The 21,188-nt window shown below is 37.9% G+C and overlaps 1 protein-coding gene across 8 annotated transcripts in view; it reads right to left on the bottom strand.

Annotated features, from left to right (window-relative positions):
* The window catches only part of ADGRB3 (adhesion G protein-coupled receptor B3), a 707,424-nt gene that overhangs the window by 359,376 nt on the left and 326,860 nt on the right, over positions 1-21,188 (bottom strand). For all 8 annotated transcript variants that reach the window (XM_025991123.2, XM_072735057.1, XM_025991125.2 and 5 more), the window contains one exon: positions 13,296-13,490. In XM_025991123.2, the coding sequence (XP_025846908.1) occupies positions 13,296-13,490 (195 nt within the window). The remainder of the gene's footprint in view (positions 1-13,295; positions 13,491-21,188) is intronic.

The raw sequence follows: 21,188 nt of genomic DNA, 5'->3' as shown, positions 1-21,188 counted from the left end.
GATATACTTGTGTGATGGTCAGTTTAGGGCCAGTTTTCCCTCTACCATCCTATAATCTGGTTTTGTTCACCCTTATGCCCTAGTATAGCATAAGGCAAGGAAAATGTAAATACTCAGATATTTCAAAGTGATTAACTACATGCCTATTGTGCAGAAGACAATGGGCTAGGCACTGAAAGAATTTTTTAAAAAATCAATAAATGGCCTCCACTTAATTATCTGCCTCCTTTCAAATTCAATACCCTCTTCAGCCATATATCAATGCCAGCAGGATCCTCACTATGTCCAGGAGAGGAGATTACTTTTACAGATAAGAAAATTGACTATGTTGAATGAATATGAGATCAAATCCTTCCTATTTGAAATGGCATACTGAAGTCTTGAGGCCACCCTAAGCATAGACACATATTTCTTGGAATAGAAGTTGTAGGGCTTAAATAATGGATTGTAAGCAGCTGTGGATATTTGACTCTGGTCCTCAGGTTTAAATCCAGCAACAACTAATAAAGAAGGCCTCCTCTTCCAAAAACACAGCTCACTCTTTGGCAAACATAGCAAGCCCTCCCTACTACTATAATTACCACTGTCCTACCCCTGGCAGAATAAATTTGGTCATAGAATTGACACTTTGTTTAACAAAAGAGCAGCATAACGAAGGTTATAAAAATATAACCAAGTCAGCAAAGCATCATGGGCTTTGGCAAGGAAGAAGACTGGAGAAAGGAACATCAGTAGGTAAGTTTTTCAATAGCTCAAAAGAGCAATTACGAAGACACAAAGGAGAACAGTGGATATGAGAATGTGAAGGTGAGGGAAGACATGGAAAATACTACAGAAGCATGAATGTATCCATCTATCTATCTATTGCACACCTGTTAAGTACCTGGTAGTGTTGGAAGTGCTGAGAATACCACAGTGAATAAGGAAGACACAGGAGGGTTCCTACTCTCATGGAGCCTACACTGTAGTGGATAAATAGAAAGCAACAAATAAGCAAATAAATAAGATGATTTCAGGTCATGATACAAAAGAAAAAAAACAGTTTATGAGAAAAGACTGATGGTTTGGGGAGGAATGTGTGCACATTTATGCAAGACTGCTCTGGGTTGAATGTTCAGCAGGAAACATCTTTTTAATGAGGTGACATTTAAGCAGAGAACAGAATGGAAAGAAAGAGGCAGCTGTGGAAAGACCTGAGGAAGAGAGTTCCAGGAAAAATGGGAAGAAAAAGTACAATTTCCCAGGGTAAAGGGGATGGTATAGATAAGTTTTAAAAAAAAAAAAAAATTGAGAGAAAGCCAGGGTAGCTGTAGTGGTCTAAAATAGGGAGTGGATGTGGAGGAGGAGAGAATATGAACACAGGATAGAAAAGATAGGCAAGAGGTCAGATAAAGGGCTTTGATCCCAGGCTATAGTTATATGGCATGAGTTTCATTAGAAATAAAAGATCTGCCTCTGGCTGCTAAGTGGAAAACAAAGTGCAGAAGAGTGAGAGGGAAAACAAGGAGGTCAGAAAGTAGTCTGTCTTGCTTACTGAAGCCGGAGATGATGGTAGCTTGGTTTAGGGAAACAATATGACATGGTGACAGATTGCAAAGAAGAGAGAGTACAGCTTCAAAGATCAGTCTTTGGCTCCCAGCTCAGGCAATTTACCATGATGATGTAGTTAGCTATGCTAAATACCAAAGAGGAAATAGCAGTGTTGCAAAAGAAGACAGTTTCATTTTGTTCAGTCTGAGGATGAAGAGTGCATACTATATCTAAGAGAAGAGGCCCAGCAGGCCATTTTAACTACAGGTTGCAAGCTTAAAAGGTGAACATTTGTGAATCATTAGTTCTAGTTGAAAACTGGAGGGCAGCCCTGGTGGTGCAGCGGTTTAGCGCTGCCTGCAGTCCAGGGTGTGATCCTGGGGACCCAGGATCAGTCCCACATGGAGCCTGCTTCTCCCTCTGCCTGTGTCTCAGCCGCTCTCTCTCTTTCTCTCTCTCTCTCTCTCTCTCTCTCTCTCTCTCTCTCTCTCTCTCTCTCGGTGTTTCTCATGAATAAATAAATAAAATCTTATAAAAAAAGAAAACTGGAGCCTTTTGGGGGGTTAAAAAAAGATAATTCAGAAATAGAGCTGAATGGGATGAAGTCAAAGTTAAAGCACTGGTGACAGACTAGATAGGAAGAGGAATAAGTAAGAGAGATGGGAGATAAGAAGGTAGGAAGAGAAACAGGATTAAAAGGTACCAGAATAAAATTAATTCAGAAACAAGACACTCCACTAGGGAGATTAATCAAGAGGAGGTAGACAAAGCATTTAACAAACGTAAAAACCCAAAGAGGATTCAAGGTAGTACAGTAAATCTCATGTATTTTTTCAGCCTCTAGGCACTTGGCCAACGACATATGCATGTGGAATATACAAAACCATGAACACACCCAGATTACAGATGAAGACATAGATGACATATGTTCAACCTCCTCTGATCTGGCTGTGACTCTACTTCTTAGTCTTCTATTCAAAGAAGCATACAGAAGTGAAATTGAGAAATATCACTATACAGATAATCTTGGGTTTGTCCTAAAGTATTTTTTTAAACTAACCACCCCTAAAGAATACCTGAACTTAATTTTTTTATAAGAAGTGAACAGATAAAATACTTCACAACAAATTAAGACATAGAATCATGATACTGTGGTTTAAATCTTTTATCTAATATATCTACCCAAACAGCACATGAACTAGCCATTGGCAATGAGAAACTATCAAGGTTCAGGAGGTCAGGAAACTATAATCCAGGATTCCCCCCTGGCAGGTTCTGGGACAAAGATATATAGGGAAGGTTTTTTCTTCTTCATCTGATCACAAATCTCACAGAAACTCTGACTCATTTTGAGAACTACATCAGAACATTGTTCTGGGAACACTGGCTGTCCTTCACACTAATCTCATTGCTCTGCCATGATGTAAGACAATTTGACCTGTAGAGTTTCTGAATTGCTCAGATGGGCAATTTTTTACTCAATGCTACCAGTCTGCCAGGCTAAATTCAGGACCAAGGGCTCTAGCAGAAGGTAGCAAAGAGGGTGTGCTTTGAGGTGCAGTGGATGTGGGAGGCTAAGGGAAAAAATAAAGCCATCCAACCTTCAGTGCTTTCAGGCATGAGATAGGCACTATTCGAGGGCCCTTGTTTAAAAAGGAAAGGTGAAAAAGTTAGTGATACTTAAATGATTAAATATACTAAGGATTATTAACCAGAGGTAGCCTGGCAGAGCAGCCAAAATTATACACAAACATAACTCAGTGTGGCAAAATCAGCCTCAAATCCAGACAGAGAAAAAAAAAAATCCAGATGGAGGCTTCTTCTTCTTCTTCTTCTTCTTCTTCTTCTTCTTCTTCTTCTTCTTTCTTCTTCTCTCTCTCTTTTTACATTTTATTTCTTTATTTGAGTGAAAGAGAGAGAGAGAGAGAGAGAGCGCTAGCTCATCTGCACAAGCAAAGCAGGGAGGAGCAGAGGGAGAGGGAAAAGCAGACATCCCAGAATCCTGGGATCATGACCTGCACTGAAGGCAGATGCTTAAACTGACTGAGCCACCCAGGTGCTCCACAGAGGCTGCTTCTTAAGCAAGGAATGATATAACGATCTATTACCAAAGTTTGGGCAGTCCTGGCTGATACATCGAAGAGCCAGCATCTGCAAGAAGCATGCACACATCACAAGTTTACCTGGCAACACTAAAGGCAGTGGCCATAGTAGGTCCTGTCCTGGTGTAAGACGCCTTGCACATGCCTCTTTGCTAACAGGAAATTCTCATAGTCCTTCAAGATTTGCCATCATGGGCTGATTGTGTCCACTCCAGATATGAATGCTGAAGCCCTAACCCCCGGCCCCCCAGTGCCTCAGAATGTGGCTATATTTAGAGACAGAACATTTCAAGAGGTAATTAAGTTATAATGAGGCTGTTAGGGTGGAGCCTAATTCAATCTGATAAGAGTCCTTATAAGAAGAGGAAATCAGGACACAGAGATACCAGGATCATGCACACATGGATAAAAAGGCTTTGTGAGCACACAGTGAGAAGGCAGCCAGATGCAAGCTAAGGAGATAGTTCTGGAGAATCCAAACCTGCTGACCTCTTAATCTTAGACTGCTACCTTCAGAATTGTGAGAAAATAAAGTTCCACTGGTTAAGCCACCCACTCTGGGGTATTTGTTATGGAAGCTCTAGCAAAATACTGCATTCCCTAATAATTTTTTAAAAGAAGAATCTTCGAGGGGAGCCTGGGTGGCTCAGTTGGTTAAGCATCCCACTCTTGATTTTGGCTAAGGTCATGATCTCAGGGCCGTGGTATTGAGCCCCATGTTAGACTCTATGCTCAGTAAGGAGTCTGCTTAAGATTCTCTCTCTCCCTCTCCTTCTGCCTCTCTGCTGCTCATACATTCTCTTTCTCTAAAATAAATAAATCTTTAAAAAGAAAGAAAGAAAGAAAGAAGAAAGAAAGAAAGAAAGAAAGAAAGAAAGAAAGAAAGAAAGAAAGAAAGAAAAATCTTAGATGATAAGTGGGATCACAACAGAAAACTACCGGTATATTTTGCTAATGCAAATCCCAGTATTTCCTTGACTCCACAGGAAATAACGAGTAATTCTGAAAGGACAAAACTGTCAGATGTTTTATTGTATTCTTTTAAACTCATCCTAAATAAGTTATTTACATTATATGGCATTTACCAGTTGATAAGTGGTACTACACATATTCTAAAAACTTTTTTTGCCTCCCTTCCACTTCCCACCTGATTGCTGCACAAACTTTGCAATGTCCTCTGGAGACTGTGAGTTTCCCTCGGCTAGCAGTCATCTTCTAAAGTTTGTTCTTGGTAGGACTTAATCATATTGATTTGTGAAGCAAAATTCATTGCTTAATATCTCATCCATTTAAGGACATTATTTGGTGCCTAATTTCTTATTTTCACCTTTATAATAAGGGTGAGGTTTAAATACTACCTAGAAAGAGCTGTTAGTTGTACAGGGCTCTCTGCCACAGAGAAACCGTGGGAAATACTCTCAGCCTGGTAAGCAATGAAAATAGTAGCCGTTTATGACTGGGAGTGATTGCCAGCTGGGAGTTGTGGTCCTGTTCACAACTTGGTTCTCACTGAGCTAGAAATCCTGGTTATTGGTGTCAGCTATTCTCTACATTCACTTCCTTTCTATCTTTAAAATGGCCTTGCAGTGAACCTTAAAGACTAATGCTTCTTTTCTGACTCCTATTTTCCTTGACACATTCTTTGTCCTCCTCTGTAATAAGTGATTAATAAAAAAAAAGTGCCCATACCACCTTAGGCAGTGCCATGAGGAACATCTGACCTTCCTTTCTTGAAGGAGAGATACCAAAGTACATATGTGCATTGGCAGCAGGTGACTGATCCAGATGCTTCAGGTTTTTGCTCCATCAGAATTTCAGCTTCTCAGATAATCAGAACAGCTACATTTCTTGAGCTTTTACTATGCTCCGTGTATTGTGTAAATTTTACATAGATAATTTAACTATGAAGTAGGTGCTATAGGTGCTATTACCCCATATAATGGAAGAGAAAATTGAGTCATAGAGAGGTCAAGTAACTTGTCTAGCATTCCATAGCTGGTAAGTGTCAGAGATGTGACCTGAGGCTCAGAGCAGGCACTCTTAATCATCACACTCTACTGCCTTCCCTAACTCTTCTACTTATGTTCAAGGAAATTATTAATCTTCCTGGTTGCACAGTGTTCTTTAAGCAAAGGATTTCAAGGTATCAGGTTGTGTCTTAAATGCTAACGCTGTGTCATAATTCCAACCCCAAGAGTCCTTACTGGATCTTATTTAGTCTAAAGAATTAGATTATTTGAACAGATGAGGCTTATCAGTACATGATAGCATTATATTATCATAGTAATAATTGCTTCCACATTTATCAATCTGGTCTTTTGTATGCAAAAAGTAAAAGTGTCTTATACTAAAACCACAGGAAAAATAATGCCCAATATTCTCCCTGGGTGACCTGCCACAATCGATGTGCAGCAGCATGAAGGAGGTCCACAGTGTAGCATGTATGTTTGTTCATCAAGAGTTTTAGGGGAAAAGATACTTGACGTATCTGAAATCACTAACTCTACTTTAGATTTAATTCCTTGGTCAGTTAACTTTGAAAATTTTATTTAGAATATGGTTTGCACTTTAAAAAGAGACTGGAAGCTGAGGTTTGAGCTTTCTGTTAACCTCCATGGTTGAGAAATAAATTACTCAAGCTTAGGGAATGTTTATTTATTTTTATTTTTTTTATTTATGATAGGCACACAGTGAGAGAGAGAGAGGCAGAGACATAGGCAGAGGGAGAAGCAGGCCCCATGCACTGGGAGCCCGACATGGGATTCGATCCCGGGTCTCCAGGATCACGCCCTGGGCCAAAGGCAGGAGCTAAACCGCTGTACCACCCAGGGATCCCGCTTAGGGAATGTTTAGATGAACAAATGACTTTCAAGTGTTAGGTGGTCACCTGATAGAGGGTCATGATCAACTTTTCATAGCAAAATAGAAAGGAGGGATCCCTGGGTGGCGCAGCGGTTTGGCACCTGCCTTTGGCCCAGGGCGTGATCCTGGAGACCCAGGATCGAATCCCATATCAGGCTCCCAGTGCATGGAGCCTGCTTCTCCCTCCGCCTGTGTCTCTGCCTCTCTCTCTCTCTGTGACTATCATAAATAAATTAAAAAAAAATAAAATGAGCTGACGGGCAAAGTATGAGAAATAGGCATTTAGAAAACCAAGGGTTGCATGCAAGTAGAGAAAAATACGACATCTTACCAATTTCGCAGGGCATGCTTTAAAAAAAAAAAAAAATAGAAAGGAATAGAAAATACCTGAGTGTATCAAACACACTGAAGTTTTCAACTATAGTTTTTAAGATTTTATTTATGTTTATGAAAGACACACAGAGACAGGCAGAGACATAAGCAGAGGTAGGCTTTCTGCGAGACGCCTGATGTGAAACTTGATTCTGAGACCTCGGGATCACAACCTGAGCCAAAGGCAGAACACTCAACCACTGAGCCAACCAGGTGCCCCCAGTTTTCAATTATATACAGATGTAAATTTTGTCTCCTACAGTCGATCACATCCAAAGCATTTGCAAAATATTGAGTTAGATCAACAGAAGTTTTATCAGGAAACAGAGAAATGCCTGAACAGAGATCAGTCTCTGCTTTCAGAGAGTTTGAGGGGCACAACACATGATGAGTCTTTGTGTATACTCCATGTATGTATGCTTTCCAATGTCTTCTTTCTTTATTCCTCAAATATAAACTATCTCAAGGGTCTCTCTTTCATTCCATTAAGAGATTATTCCTCCTTTGCTGATCCACTATCATGAAAGCATGCTTTCTTCTCTCTTCACCTCTAGACCACCGCTGTAGCCTCTCCATGGGGTTCTTTCCCCCAATCTTCCTTTACTCACTAATCCTCATTATCTTCCTCTGCCAGACCATCTTTCTAAAAATACCATTTACATTTCAGTAACTCCATTGATAGAGAATCAAGTCCAAACTCTTCTCTGGCCTTGACTCTCCTATCTTTATGATCTATCTACATCTTCCAACATATATCCCATTTTCTACGAGCCTTAGTCTCTTGAATGTACCATGCTCATATCACTTCTATGCCTTTGGTTGCACAGTTTGACTACTGTATCTGTGCCCAGCTTATTTCTCCAGATTGTGTCTCAAGTCCTAACTCTCCCATGAATTCTTTTCTTACTGGTGCCCTTCAGCTTTCTCTGTTTCTAGAATTCCTAGAAGTGAGGCATACTATACTTTATCTCTCTTCCTCATTACCACAGTTTACCCTCATCCATAAGTTGGATTTTTCCTCTTTCATTATATTGCAAGTGGCTTGAGAACAAGCCCATCTTTTACTGTTATGTTAAGAACTACAATACTAGCAATAATGGAATTATGGAGTACCCACTGAGTGCCAGAAACTTCACAAATATTATTATGCATAGATTATGTATTTAACTTATATTATTGCTAAGCTTCACAACAGCCCTGAAAAACAGTTACTGTTAATCTTTGTTTTTTGTGATTCCATATTTGCAAACTGACTACTTGCAAAAATCTATTTGTAACCCCCAAATCAAAACTCAGTGCTTTTACAATCATTCATGGACACGTGCAGAGTGGAAAAAATTTGAGTCACACAATGCACATACATATACCCAGCTGAGGCCAAACATAGCAATGTTCTGACATTTTGTTTCAGCTTACATAGTGTAAAGAAGTTCCTTTCCATGGGTAATTAATTTTTTTAAATTTTTTTCCATGGCTAATTTAATGCCCAGGTTGTTTTTTGTTTGTTTGTTTCTTTTTGTGTGTGTGCTTTTTATTGGTGATTTCACGGTTTAAAATGTCCCATATTTCAGCACAGTGCTGAAAGACTACCTAGTTTTCTTATACTCAAAAGACTGTCATGTGCATTACAGAGAAAACATATGTATCAGGAAAACCTTTTCTGGCATGAGTTATAATGTCTTGGCTGTAAATTCAATGTTAATGATTAACAATATACCTTAAAAACAATGTCTTTTAACAGTTACACACATAAAACAAGGTCATGTATTAATTGGTTGATGAACATGGTATGAAGAGATTCTCAAAGGAAACTCATCCTGTATTTTCCCTAGGAGTAAATGGTTCAGTATTCATTAATTTAGTGTTTGCTGCAAATTTATATAACTACCATGTATAATGAGAATGGACCATACTACTATATATCCTCTATTACTTATTTAGATATGAAGAAATAAGGTAGAGAAATATTAAGGAATGTGTTTGAAGATACCAAGATAGTTATTAGACAAGTTAGAATTTCAACTTCCATACATCTGATTTAAAGTTCCAGTGTGTGTATTGCAAACTCAATCCTCTACTGATAGAATGAGTTTTACCACAAATTTTCCCAGGGGCTAAAAAATAAGTAAATGAACATGTTTTTCTCTCTTTCTCTTTTTCTCTCTAAATTGGATATTCAGAGTTTTATTTGTGTGTGTGTATGAACAATGTAAATTTCCCCCAAATTACCATGTTATTCATATTCATTTATTAATTATTTCAACAAATAATTGGAGTATCTACTATGCTTCAAGACATAATCATTTCTCAACAGGCTTAAAATCTACTGCTGAAAACAGACCTAGAAACAAATAATTTGACTATTAGCAGAGATGTTACAATGTTATGTAAGAAAAATGCTAGAAGTAGAGATATTTACAAGATTCCAAAAGGCCAGACAATTAAGAAAAATTTGAATTCTGCTTGGGATTTGATGAAGAGACTTTTGAGTAGGAGGGATTTTTGTGCTGGATCTGGAAGGAACTTGTATCAGATTGGAAACAGGAAGGATAAACTACATAGAGAACTAAAATAGACTTAGAAATATGACAAAGCCCCAGGGTTTGGAAAAGACTATCAGAAGGGAAAAGACTTTTAGAATATCTTTTCTACCAGTTTCTAAAAACGAAACTATTATTATGCTTTATCATTCTAAGACATACAACCACACTTTATTTTTTTTCTCCAACTTTAGTAGGTTGTAGCCATCCTAGCTCAATTTTATTGATGCATCAAATCAATCTTTTAGTAAATCCAGCATTACTAGGCATTTTAACTAAAATGCATTACACATAACTACATTGAAAAGAATGCATTCTCTTTAAATAATTTTGCTTAATCTTTTTTTATTCACAGTTTAAAAAAATGAAAAAAACTCAGTGATACTTATGTAATTACTAATTTTATTGTTAAGATTCTATGCTATATCTTGTTTGAGGAGAGAGGAATCCTGGAGCTTATCTGGGATACAAAGATGGATCAGAAAAATGTCTTTTTCAAGATTTGCTAATAATGTGAGATATAAAGAGATACAGGAGAGAAAGTGCTATTGGAATTCAGAGGCTCAGAATACCAAAAATTTCCTTTAAAAGACTAAGACAGGGATCCCTGGGTGGCTCAGCAGTTTAGCGCCTGCCTTTGGCCCAGGGCACGATCCTGGAGTCCTGGGATCGAGTCCCACGTCAGCTCCAGCATGGAGCCTGCTTCTCCCTCTGCCTGTGTCTCTGCCTCTCTCTTTCTCTCTATCATGAATAAATAAATAAAATCTTTAAAAAAATAAAAATAAAAGACTAAGACAGACCAAGTCAGCCTGAGGGCACAGAGGAGGCAAAGACCAAGAGTTAAGAACATATAGTACAATCAAGAAGCAGGAGTGGTGGAGCACCTGGGTATCTCAGTCAGTTAAGCGTCCAACTCTTAGCTTCAGCTCAGGCCATGATCTCAGGGTCATAGGCTTGAGCTGTATATTGGGCTCTATGCTAAGCAGAGAATCTGCTTGGAAGATTCTTTCCCTCTGCCCCTTCTCACCCTCTAAAATAAATAAATTAATTTAAAAAAAGGAAGAAGAAGCACAAAGTAGTTCATTTGACAACAAGTCTGTGAAGAGGAAAAGTACCTCATGCATTTGGCTATAAAGATAGGTAACCTACATCTTGTGGAGTGTACTAGAAGATGACATAAAGGATTTGAGTTGTCATTCAGGGGGCCTTGGAGCTCCAGTGAAGGTTTCTGATCTAAGAAGTGACATAATCAGAGCTGTCCTAGGAGAACTAATAGGACTATGATGTACACGATGAATAGAGATGTAGGTAAAGATCTGAGGGAAAATTAAAGGAAAGAGACCATGGAAATAATGTAGGCTGAGGCAATTAAAGGCTAAATTAGGATAGCAGCAGTGGGAAAAGAGAGGAAAGAATGGATAGAAAAGATACTGTGGGGGATCCCTGGGTGGCGCAGCGGTTTGGCGCCTGCCTTTGGCCCAGGGCGCGATCCTGGAGACCCGGGATCGAATCCCACGTCGGGCTCCCGGTGCATGGAGCCTGCTTCTCCCTCTGCCTGTGTCTCTGCCTCTCTCTCTCTCTCTCTCACTGTGTGCCTATCATAAATAAATAAAATTAAAAAAATATATATAGAAAAGATACTGTGTAGGCATATCCTATAAAAAAGGAAAAGAAGGAAAAGTCAACATAAAATTATAATTCCAGCCTAAAGACCAATAATTCTACAAAGAGAAGTAGAATATGCAAGAAAACTTGCAATTCAAGATAAGCTTACTTTATACAGTATTAATCCTGATGTGCTAGCCAATCAGAAATGTCCAGAGCCCTTGGAAACAGAGGACTGAAGTTTAAGTAAGGTACAAGCGATTTTGAGTAAGGCTATAAATGAGAGTTTATAATCAAGCAAATATGATAAATATATATAATATTTCTATAAAATGGTGGAAAGTAGAACAAAAGAGGTCCAAAGTTGTCTGGGACTTCAGAAAATTGAAAGATCATTTTCAGATGGAGTTTGGGGCTTGCTGGTCCGGCATTCAGAAAGACTTGCTAGATCTAGGCTAAGATTCTGACAGACAGGGATGGAAGAAGGAATTCTAGAACAGGAGGGCATTCCAGAAGCCTGAAAAGACACCAGCAAAGACAATGAAATAGAAAAATTCAGCTCCTGTTTGTGAAGAAATGGTTAGGACACCAACATGCTGAGAATTTTGGGTAATGTGGAGGATTAATAAGAGAGGGGGATGGAAATTTCTGACTATGCCAAAATGAAAACAAAATAAAAAGCAGAACTGCTCTAAGTCAAACCAGCTAATGTCCCCATGACTGGTTAAACTAATTGTTCATTCAGCCAATGCACTCTAATGAGTAACTCAATCAAAATATGTTCCCAGTATAACCTGGTAATCTTGATTTCTTCAGTTTCAGCATCTAAAAATCTTAAAGCCTTACACTATTGAATGTTAAAGGTGGTCCTACAGATTATTTAGTTTACCATTCTACCTGATGTTTCAACTGTATCTACTGTTTTTTGAAATTACAACTTTATTTTGCATCAGGGACTTCAGATATTAGTTTTTAATGTAAATTGTAATGGATAGAAGTATTTCAGAACTACAGGGAAAATACTGACTTGGCTTACTTTATCGTGTTTTTCAAGTTTGAAAACTTTCATTCTTTGTAAAAAAAAAAGTGCTGGAAATGCTTAAATGACAATAACCTTCCATCCCCCACATTTTTACAATTAAAATTGTATTCTTGGACACTGATGATAAAATATAAAACTCAGCACCAATAATTCTCATTTCAGTTACTTTCAGCAGCATATGAATATAATTTAAGTATCATATGTACCTCTATATAAATCAGGGGATCAATATTACTTATGAATGATTCCATGATTTCAAAAAGTCTTCTTTTCCTCTTTTCCTCAATAGCTGATTAAACCAAACCAAACCAAACCAAACAAGAAAAAACCCTCTGCATTCTCCAAGTGAAATGCAAATAAAACTCCCAAATGAAGAGTCTGCTGAAAGAAAACTACCTGACCTGGGAGTTTTGCCAAACCCTTATTTTCATGAACTTTATGGGGAGATACAGGAAGAACATTATGCTGGAAAAGCAGAAATCAACTCAGCATTCTTGGCAGCAGTACATGTTAGCCTACAGCACAAAAGGAGTTAATTTTGAAATGCAAACAGGAGTTGCATTAAATGTGCTTTGTTTGCCATTCAACAAGCTTTGTTTTAATGGCAAAGGCAATACTGAAATTGGGTGAGTACTTAAACTTTATTATGCAAATAAAGGATGTTGCTCTAGAAGTCTTCCATGACAAGAAAAACATACTGTGAAGAGTTATTGAATTTCTTATTTTCCTATCCAGAACAATTCTCTATTTGCCCAATATTTTCAGGCAATGATTCCACAAAATTAAATATGGCTTTCCTGCTTCTGATAGCAAAACCCCAAACAAAACTTAAACTATGTCTCCTTTGCATGTTATAGTTAATGTGCTTTCATTATGCTTAATGTGCTTTTAATAGTCTCTTATGGCAAGATGGTGATATTAAATGTGGAAATAAAATATCCATGATACAACCTTGAATTTGCTATAGTGCCTTTTATCTGAGGGCTCAAAACACTTTACACATTCTCATTCAGCATCTCCTTGAGGTGTATTATGTGCATTTTATAGTTGAGGACACTGAGGTGTACAATGACTAAGGGAATTGAGGTCATTTCCAGAGCTCACACTAAGCACAACCTGAATATGTCCTCTGCAGGAGTGAGCACTCTCTCCCTCCAGGTCAGAAGACCTCAAAAATGGCTGCAGTACTGGATTCTCAGGGCCAAACCTGAGTCTTTTCCGTCAGGGGACTGTCTCTCTTACCTGGACACCATCAGACGCAGGGGTGTAATTTGCCCTTTTAAATGTGTCTGTTACATTTCTGAGAATTTCCACAGACATCAGAAGATCACCTGCATAGAAATTTTTCCTCTGAGTTAAATCCAACAGTGTCTTGGTCACCTGGGACATTCCATCACCTGCCAATACTCGTTGCCCCTTAGCAAGGTGTTCTTTGATCTGTGATGGTCAAAAGAACAGAACAAACATCAGAATCTTCATTGCTATTAATCTACATATTTCCATCAAACAAATGTATTTAAAATTGCAGAATTAACTTTAAAATAGCATTGCAAAACTGTAAATTTTGTGTATCCCACACTCAGATGGATAAGCAACCAGCATGCAAAAACTAACGAGCGTATACACTTTGGCAGGCATGACAGACTTGCCTTTTCTAGTACTCAGAAAACACAATTGAACACATTGGGAAACGTTTGTACTAATTTGGATTTTTAATTGAGGTAAACATTTAAAAACATACATTTGTATATTATAAACAAGTGAGATAATTCAGCAAGGTGTGATCAGAGACAGGAGATTATAAGCATTTCAAAGTATCAATTTTTCTAACTTCCAGGAAAGATGGTGGAGTAGGAGGACCCTAAGCTCACTCTGTCACTCAAAAACAGCCAGCTAACACCCACATCAGTGTAAATAGCTAAGAAAATGACCCAAAGACTGGCAGAACAAACTCCACAGCTAACTGTAGAGAAGAGGTGACATCAAAGAGGATAGAAAGGATAGAGAAATGGGACTATTGGTAGCGGGGAGGGAGCTGGTGTTGAAGGGAGAAACAGACTGTCACACCAGGGAGCACACATAATGGAAGATGAATCCCCATAATATTTGGCTTTGAAAGCCAGAGGGGCCAAATTTCCTGAGTTTTTTACATGGGCAGGAGAGCCAGGGGGGTGAGAGGAAACTGAGTTCCTGTCCTTAAGGAGATAACTCAACAAACAGCCCCATGGAGATACAGCACAGAAGCAGCAGTTTGAAAAATGCCTGGGATATATGGGAGGGAAAAGCATTTGTATACTAATCTTGAGCTTGAGGAGTAGGTATAACTGGAAGTCTTCTCCAGGAACAAAGGAACTGGCAGGCTCCATTTCCCTCCCCTGCCCAACCTAAACATACACTAACCTTCAGAAAACAGCTCCAGGCCAACGCTCATTACCCAACTTGCTAAAGGTACACCACAGCCATCAATTCTCCTGCAGACACACCCCCTCCAGCCAGGCCCCCACTGCAGGTTCCCTCCCATAGCAGAACCCCACAAACCTTACAGATTTGCCACTAGGCATTTGGTCAGCACACTTCTGTAGACACACCACCTCCAACCCAGCCTGCCTTGGTCCTCAACAGGTTCAAGTTATCTCCCACTAGCACAAAACCAGCTGGCACCACATGCCCTGCCCCCACATTCTCCTGCAGTTCAGTGCTACTACATCTCTGGTAAGTGCTTGATCTGAACCAACTTAAGTCCAAGGCAGCCCCAGACTGGCCCACTAACAACACAGGGATCAAACTTGCCCACAACAGGCAAGAGAGCTATTGCTGATGACAGGACTGAGGCAAAAGTGGCTCAGCCACAACAGTAGGGCACATGCAACACATAGGAGATACCTCTGAAGTTCCAGGTTCTGGTGAACAGGGGACATTGCACTCCAGGGCACTATAAGCCCTCTTCAACATAAGGCCACTACTTTCAAGAGTAGAAGTAGTTAACTTTCCCAACACACAGAAACAGACACAAATCAAAGCATTAGACAAAATGACAAGACAGAGGAATATATCCCCCCTAAAAAGCAACAGGACAAAGTCAAAGCAAGAAACCCAAATGAAATAGAGATAAGTAATATGCTTATAGAGAATTTAAAGTAATGCCATAAAGATACTCATGAGACTTGAGAAAAGAGTGGAAAACCTCAGTGAGACATTTATCAAAGAAATAGAAAACAATAAAGAACCAATCAGAGATGAAGAATTCAGTAAATGAAATAAAAAATGCACAAGATATGTCAACAAGATACTTAGAAGCAGAATAAACAATTAGGATGCAAGACTTAAATTAGTTTGATGGACAGAGAAATCTGCCACCAATTTTTATATTTGCTTATCTCACACAGGTCAAGGGAAGAGCATCTTATAATGTGGTATACAAGCAAATTAAGAAAAGGTAAAGGGATAGCAATTGTCCATTATACTTTTACTTGTTTACTAAAAGGTCAATCTTGATCATCCTATGGCTAAATTTGTGATAAAATTAAATTTTCAAAAGGGTATGTAACAATAAAGAACTAACACACCAGAAATTATCGAAATAGTAAGGTTAATGTATAATAACTGTAATTATCAATTTCCCATTAAGAAATGTGCCAACAAATCCTTTAAAGTATGCAATCTGAACTAATCCAAAAGTTATGATTTTCTGAAAAAAACATATGTTACAAATTATCTTGACACTTCAGATGATACTTTTTTCAGACTCTAAAACTCTGTCTAAAAATATTTTGATTGGGCAGCCCCGGTGGCTCAGTGGTTTAGCGCCACCTTCGGCCCAGGGCATGATCCTGGAGACCCAGGATAGAGTCCCACATCAGGCTCCCTGCGCGGAGCCTGCTTCTCCCTCTGCCTGTGTCTCTGCCTCCCTCTCTTTCTCTCTCTCTGTGTTTCTCATGAATAAATAAATAAAATCTTAAAAAAAATAAAAATATTTTGATAAAATAAACATCTTCGGAGACATACTCTATTTCCATTGTGTTATGCTAAAAAACGTAACACATTTAGATGTTTTATTTCTTCCTATTTTCTTCTTTCATTACTCTTCCCATCTCTCCTCAGTGGCAGCCATTGGCTACTGACTAAAGCCCAAAGGATTGGATGTCATAATGATCTAGCCCTTACATCTTTATAAAATCTTAATGGGCCTTGCTCTGGAGTGAATTAACATATTAAACCATGATACAGACATAGCATTGGTCAATCAGAAAGGAAACTGATCCTCAGAGTAAAAGGCAGCTGGTTTGCCAAAAAGATATGTACTACCAAGTTGAACTTCAGTTCTGCTATTGATAACTATTTGCAGTTTTCTGTTCAGGTCATGTATGCCATAACTTCATGTTTTTACACTGAATATTTCACCCTCATACCTTACGGTAGCCTGTGTTGATGCACTTTTCCCCTCATTCATTATACAACATTAAGTACATGCCCACCTTAGGGCCCTTGAACTTGCTTTTCCTTTGGCTTGGAGTAGTCTTCCCAAAGAGATTCACATGTGTTTTGTTTGTTCATTTGCTTTTTGTCAATTCCTCAGGTCTTGCCTGACTCCCAGTATAAAATGGAATCCTTCTCATTCTCAACCAACTACCCTTCACTGTGCTCAAACTTACCAACCATTGTGTGTCTGTCTCTTGGATTATTTGTTTTTCTGCGTCTCCCATGGGAAATATAAGCCTAATGAAGAAAGAAGTCTTGTCTATTTTTTTACTGTTATATTCCCTGCACCTAGAGGACTTGCTCAGTATATTGAACAAATGAATTAAATGAACAAATGAATATGTCGGTTTCCTTCTATGTTTATGTTAGGTATTAAGATTAAGTTAGGCACACCTGAAAGCTGTCCTAGCTTATTTATCAACATAGAAAACATTGAAAACATAGGAAACGGTGACATCAAACAGCATGGAATAAATAAACTTCCTGACTTAAAGAGACAATGCAGCTTCTGCCTGAAGAGTGTCCTGTTCAGTAGATACAGTGTGAGAAAAGTTTCAAAGAGACATGAAATCATTAGGGTCTACCTAATAAAACTCAGACTTCAGTTTTGTGCTAGCAGTGCAAATTACAGCTGTGATACTCAAAGCTGCAGAGAACTTGAATGTTCTCCATTAGGAATAAAATGCAGCAACAGTTGCCAAGGTAAACATCATCTAACTACTTCAGATCAGCTCTATTATTTTGGCAGCCCCTATTGCTGCCTGTGAGGGATTTTACTCACACTCATCTATTGCATCCTTTCCTTCAAACAAAAACATCATAACACTGACTTACATCTTCAGGAATAAAACATTTAGACATGTATTCTATTTGCAATAAAAATAGTACAGAAGGCAGTGGATGGCTCAACTAATCAGAGCTAGGAAAGGCAGTCTTTCATGTCTGGGTCAGCATCAAATGCAGCCCAAGTCAGTAGTAAATTAACATCTTTGCCATCTGACAGCTGCTTAGCAGGCTTATGTGAAATGAGTTGTTCTCAGTCCAGCTCTTTGCAGACAGGTGCCCCGATTACAACACCAGCTCTCACAATTGGCACTAATTAGTATCCTTCCTGGCATTGTCTGTGAAAAGCACCCAGAACAAATATCTTGTAATATTTGTCCACATGAGTGTAGACTGTTGGCTGCATTTATAAAGGGTATAAAGAGTGTTCAGATAAGGCAGATTTCCATCCAGAACATACTTAGTTGAAAAATAATTCCAAGTTCTCAATCTTCCTTCCACAACACAAGTATACTGTGGAAGTTTCTCTCCTTACTTTAAGCCTACTCTTTTGCTACCCACTTCCAGAATGACCAATCCATGTTTATCTGCTGGACAGTTTTTCTCTTTTCTGGATCGTGAAGAAGTAGAGTTCAGATTGAGCTTGCTCACCTTCCGTGCTCTCTATTTCAAATTGTCCCTCACTTGCACTCCACCTCTCTTCTTTTGTTTTTATCTCTATGATTTTATGAATGAACACTATGGTTATCTCTGATTTTGAATCCCATCCAGTCCTCCTCAATCTTTCCCTCTCACAAAAATATAGCCTGCATAGTATATCTTATTTTAAATACTGCAACTTTCCTTTCAACTACTGTCTTCTTTCTGTTTCTCTTCAAAATCAAAATCAGAAGTATGGAATCTGATTTGAAACCTAGAATTCTTTAAGTTGCAAATTAAACTCAACAATTACCTACTAATTAAGCATTGTCTCTGGACATCTTACTAGTATATTACATTTCAAGAATAGCTGGAATCACAAAACCTGGATTTAAATTGTGGTTGTACTGTTTACTACATGGGAAACTGGACAAATTGTCGTTTCCCTAGTATTATTTGATTTTTCTGTGAAAAGAAACAAATGTCATTATATGGTTGTTATGACAGATTAATACAAAGATAGAGGATAAAAGTAGATACTCAGTGACTGTTACCCTTTCTTATCTTCCCATCTTCAATTTCTAAGTCCTCTGAATATTAGCTATGTACAGTTTCTTACATCCAGCCTTTTTACGTATAGGCAAGAGATGCATGCCAGTCCAGGTCTCCAGTACCACATCACGCTCATTACAATAGTCTCCTAATGGTATCACTGAGTCTCCCATGCTGAGCTATCCTACTTTCGCATCTCTGAACATGTCACTTCTCTGCTCAAAAAACACAAAAATAATTGCCCCCTCAAAATCCATCCATTTTCATATTAAATCAAATATACTCTCAATTGTTTGATTTACAAGGCCATCCAAATATAACCTTAACCTAAAATTCTAATATTTTATCTAGCTCACTGTATCCACCCAACCCTATTCACCCATTATTTATAGTAAGTCAGTGATTATTTCAGTCTTACTCTTTCATTTTTATTGTTACTTAGTAACTTAATCCATTCTGCTTTGAATTCTTCAAATTAATGTTTATATTATTATTATTGTTTTTTATTGATTTTTAAAAACTAGCAATACTTTTTAACCAGTCTATTTATTCACAGTTGCTTCTTAACAATTGCCTCTTGGATTTTCTTCTTTCAGAGTGTATTTTCCTTTTTTTTTTCTAATCTTTAAGTGATTATTTTGATAGGGTTCTGTAAATGGTAACTCTTTCAATCTTAGTCTTACCTTTTTTAAAAGTTATACTCACTTTCAATTGATCTTTTAGATAACGATGCTTTTATTTTCTCCATAGCATTTTCATAATATGATTTTAGTGTCCTATTTGTTGCAAGTGCAAAGTCTCTTATATAGATAGCTGATCTTTTGTAAATTACCAACCCCCTTCCTTTTTTGTGGTAGCTTTAATTTTTTCTTTTTGTCTTTAGTATAATGTATATTACATATATTTGAATTTGCTTTTATTAATTTAGGACTTTTTCAATCTGAATATCTTATCAGTCTTCAATTAAAAATCAAATTGTTATATACTCATTCATAGAATGCTGCCTCTCCCACAATTCTTTGTGGTCTCTTTTTGGAATACATTTCTATTAAATGCATACTAAACTTTCTTGTTCTTGTCTTGATTTTATAAGTTATCTTTCATATTTTTCTTTTATAAATCTGTTCTGGCTTCTGAGTGATCTTTTTCTGGGCTTAAATTCCAGATTATTAGTTCTTTCTTCAATTGTGTCTAATTGGCTATTTATTCTCTTCATTAACTGTAATGACAATGTTTTCCATTTATAGAAGTTCTATTTAATCTTTTTAGTTTAATCTTATATTAGTTTAAACAAATGTTATCATTCCTTTCATATTTTCTATGATTTTTACTTCTTACATTGCTAATGATCTTGATTTGCTGATTCTCCCTAATGATATTTGTCATTATTGTCAACTCATATTTATTGAGATGCATTTATCGTTTGGGAGGCCAAGCTGCTGGTTTGTGAAAGAGTTGTTACAAACTAGTTTTGAGTGTGTTCCTCTTAGTGTGGGGCCCTGAGGCAAGTCAATGATGATGAATCATCTTATGCTAATTTTCATATTAATTCCTTCTGTTTATAGGTCAGACTAGGAGTTTCAGGGTTTTTTTTTAAGACTTTATTTATTTATTTATTTATTTATTTATTTATTTATTTAGACACACAGAGAGAGAGAGGGGGGCAGAGACATAGGCAGAGGGAGAAGCAGACCTGTTGTGGAGCCTGTTGTGGAACCCGATCCCGGGACCCCAGGATCATGCCCTGGGTTGAAGTCAGGAGCTAAACTGCTGAGCCACCCAGGGATCCTAAGTTTCAGTTTTTGAAAAGTGATCTGATTTGTTTCCTCTTACTTCTAAAAACCTCATATAAACTACATATTTCTTAGACACATCCTAGACCTATAAGTTTTTTAGGCCTCATGGGAGGCCAGAGCAGTGAAAATAGTGCCAGCTCACTGCAGGGACAAGGTATAGTATCACTGTTTGTGTGGGAAGGGGTCTTGTCAGTTATCTCCAAAGGGCTTTAGAATCTTAGCCTCCAGCACCTAGGACTCATACATAATCTGAAATTCTCATAGGTTGCTGAATCATCAATTTTTCCCTAAAAGCTCTAGTTAGACTTTTTTCCCCTTCTTCTAAGTTTCTGGTATCTAAAGATCTCCCTATCTTTCTTTTGAGCCCAGCTACAATGCAATATTTGCAAATATATTCTTGCTAAGGTTTATACAAAAGTCAGTATGATCTGTAAAGTGTCAACTTGGTCTGTCCCACTGTTCCACCACTGCTACAGGTTCTTAATAACAACCAGACTGAACTAGTCACCATTTCCCAAAGAAAGTCCATGGATCCTGCCTTTGCTACCTGACTTAGGCTCTTCTATAACTTTAAATGTTCCCTCCAAATCCATTTGTCAAATTGTTATCTCTTTCCTGAATGCTTCTCAGATAACTGCAATCACGATATGATCTCTGCTTTCAAAACTCATAGAAGTACTCTTGCTCTATCTTATATTATTGTAGTGTTTGTGTTCTTATCTATTGTACTAGACCATAAATTCCTAAAGGGCTTACAGTTTCTTATTCATGTATGTGTCCCCTGTAATTTCTAGCTTACTGTCTGCACACAAAGGTATCTGCTCAAAGGGCTTGCTAAATGAAACTGAAACTACAGAAGGATTTTCCCTTCTGTAACCATCAACTT

Source organism: Vulpes vulpes, chromosome 1 (assembly GCF_048418805.1).
Source record: "Vulpes vulpes isolate BD-2025 chromosome 1, VulVul3, whole genome shotgun sequence".
NCBI classification, from domain to species: domain Eukaryota; kingdom Metazoa; phylum Chordata; class Mammalia; order Carnivora; family Canidae; genus Vulpes; species Vulpes vulpes.
Note: the sequence above shows the minus strand (reverse complement) of the source record. Positions and strands in the feature narration are given on the sequence as shown.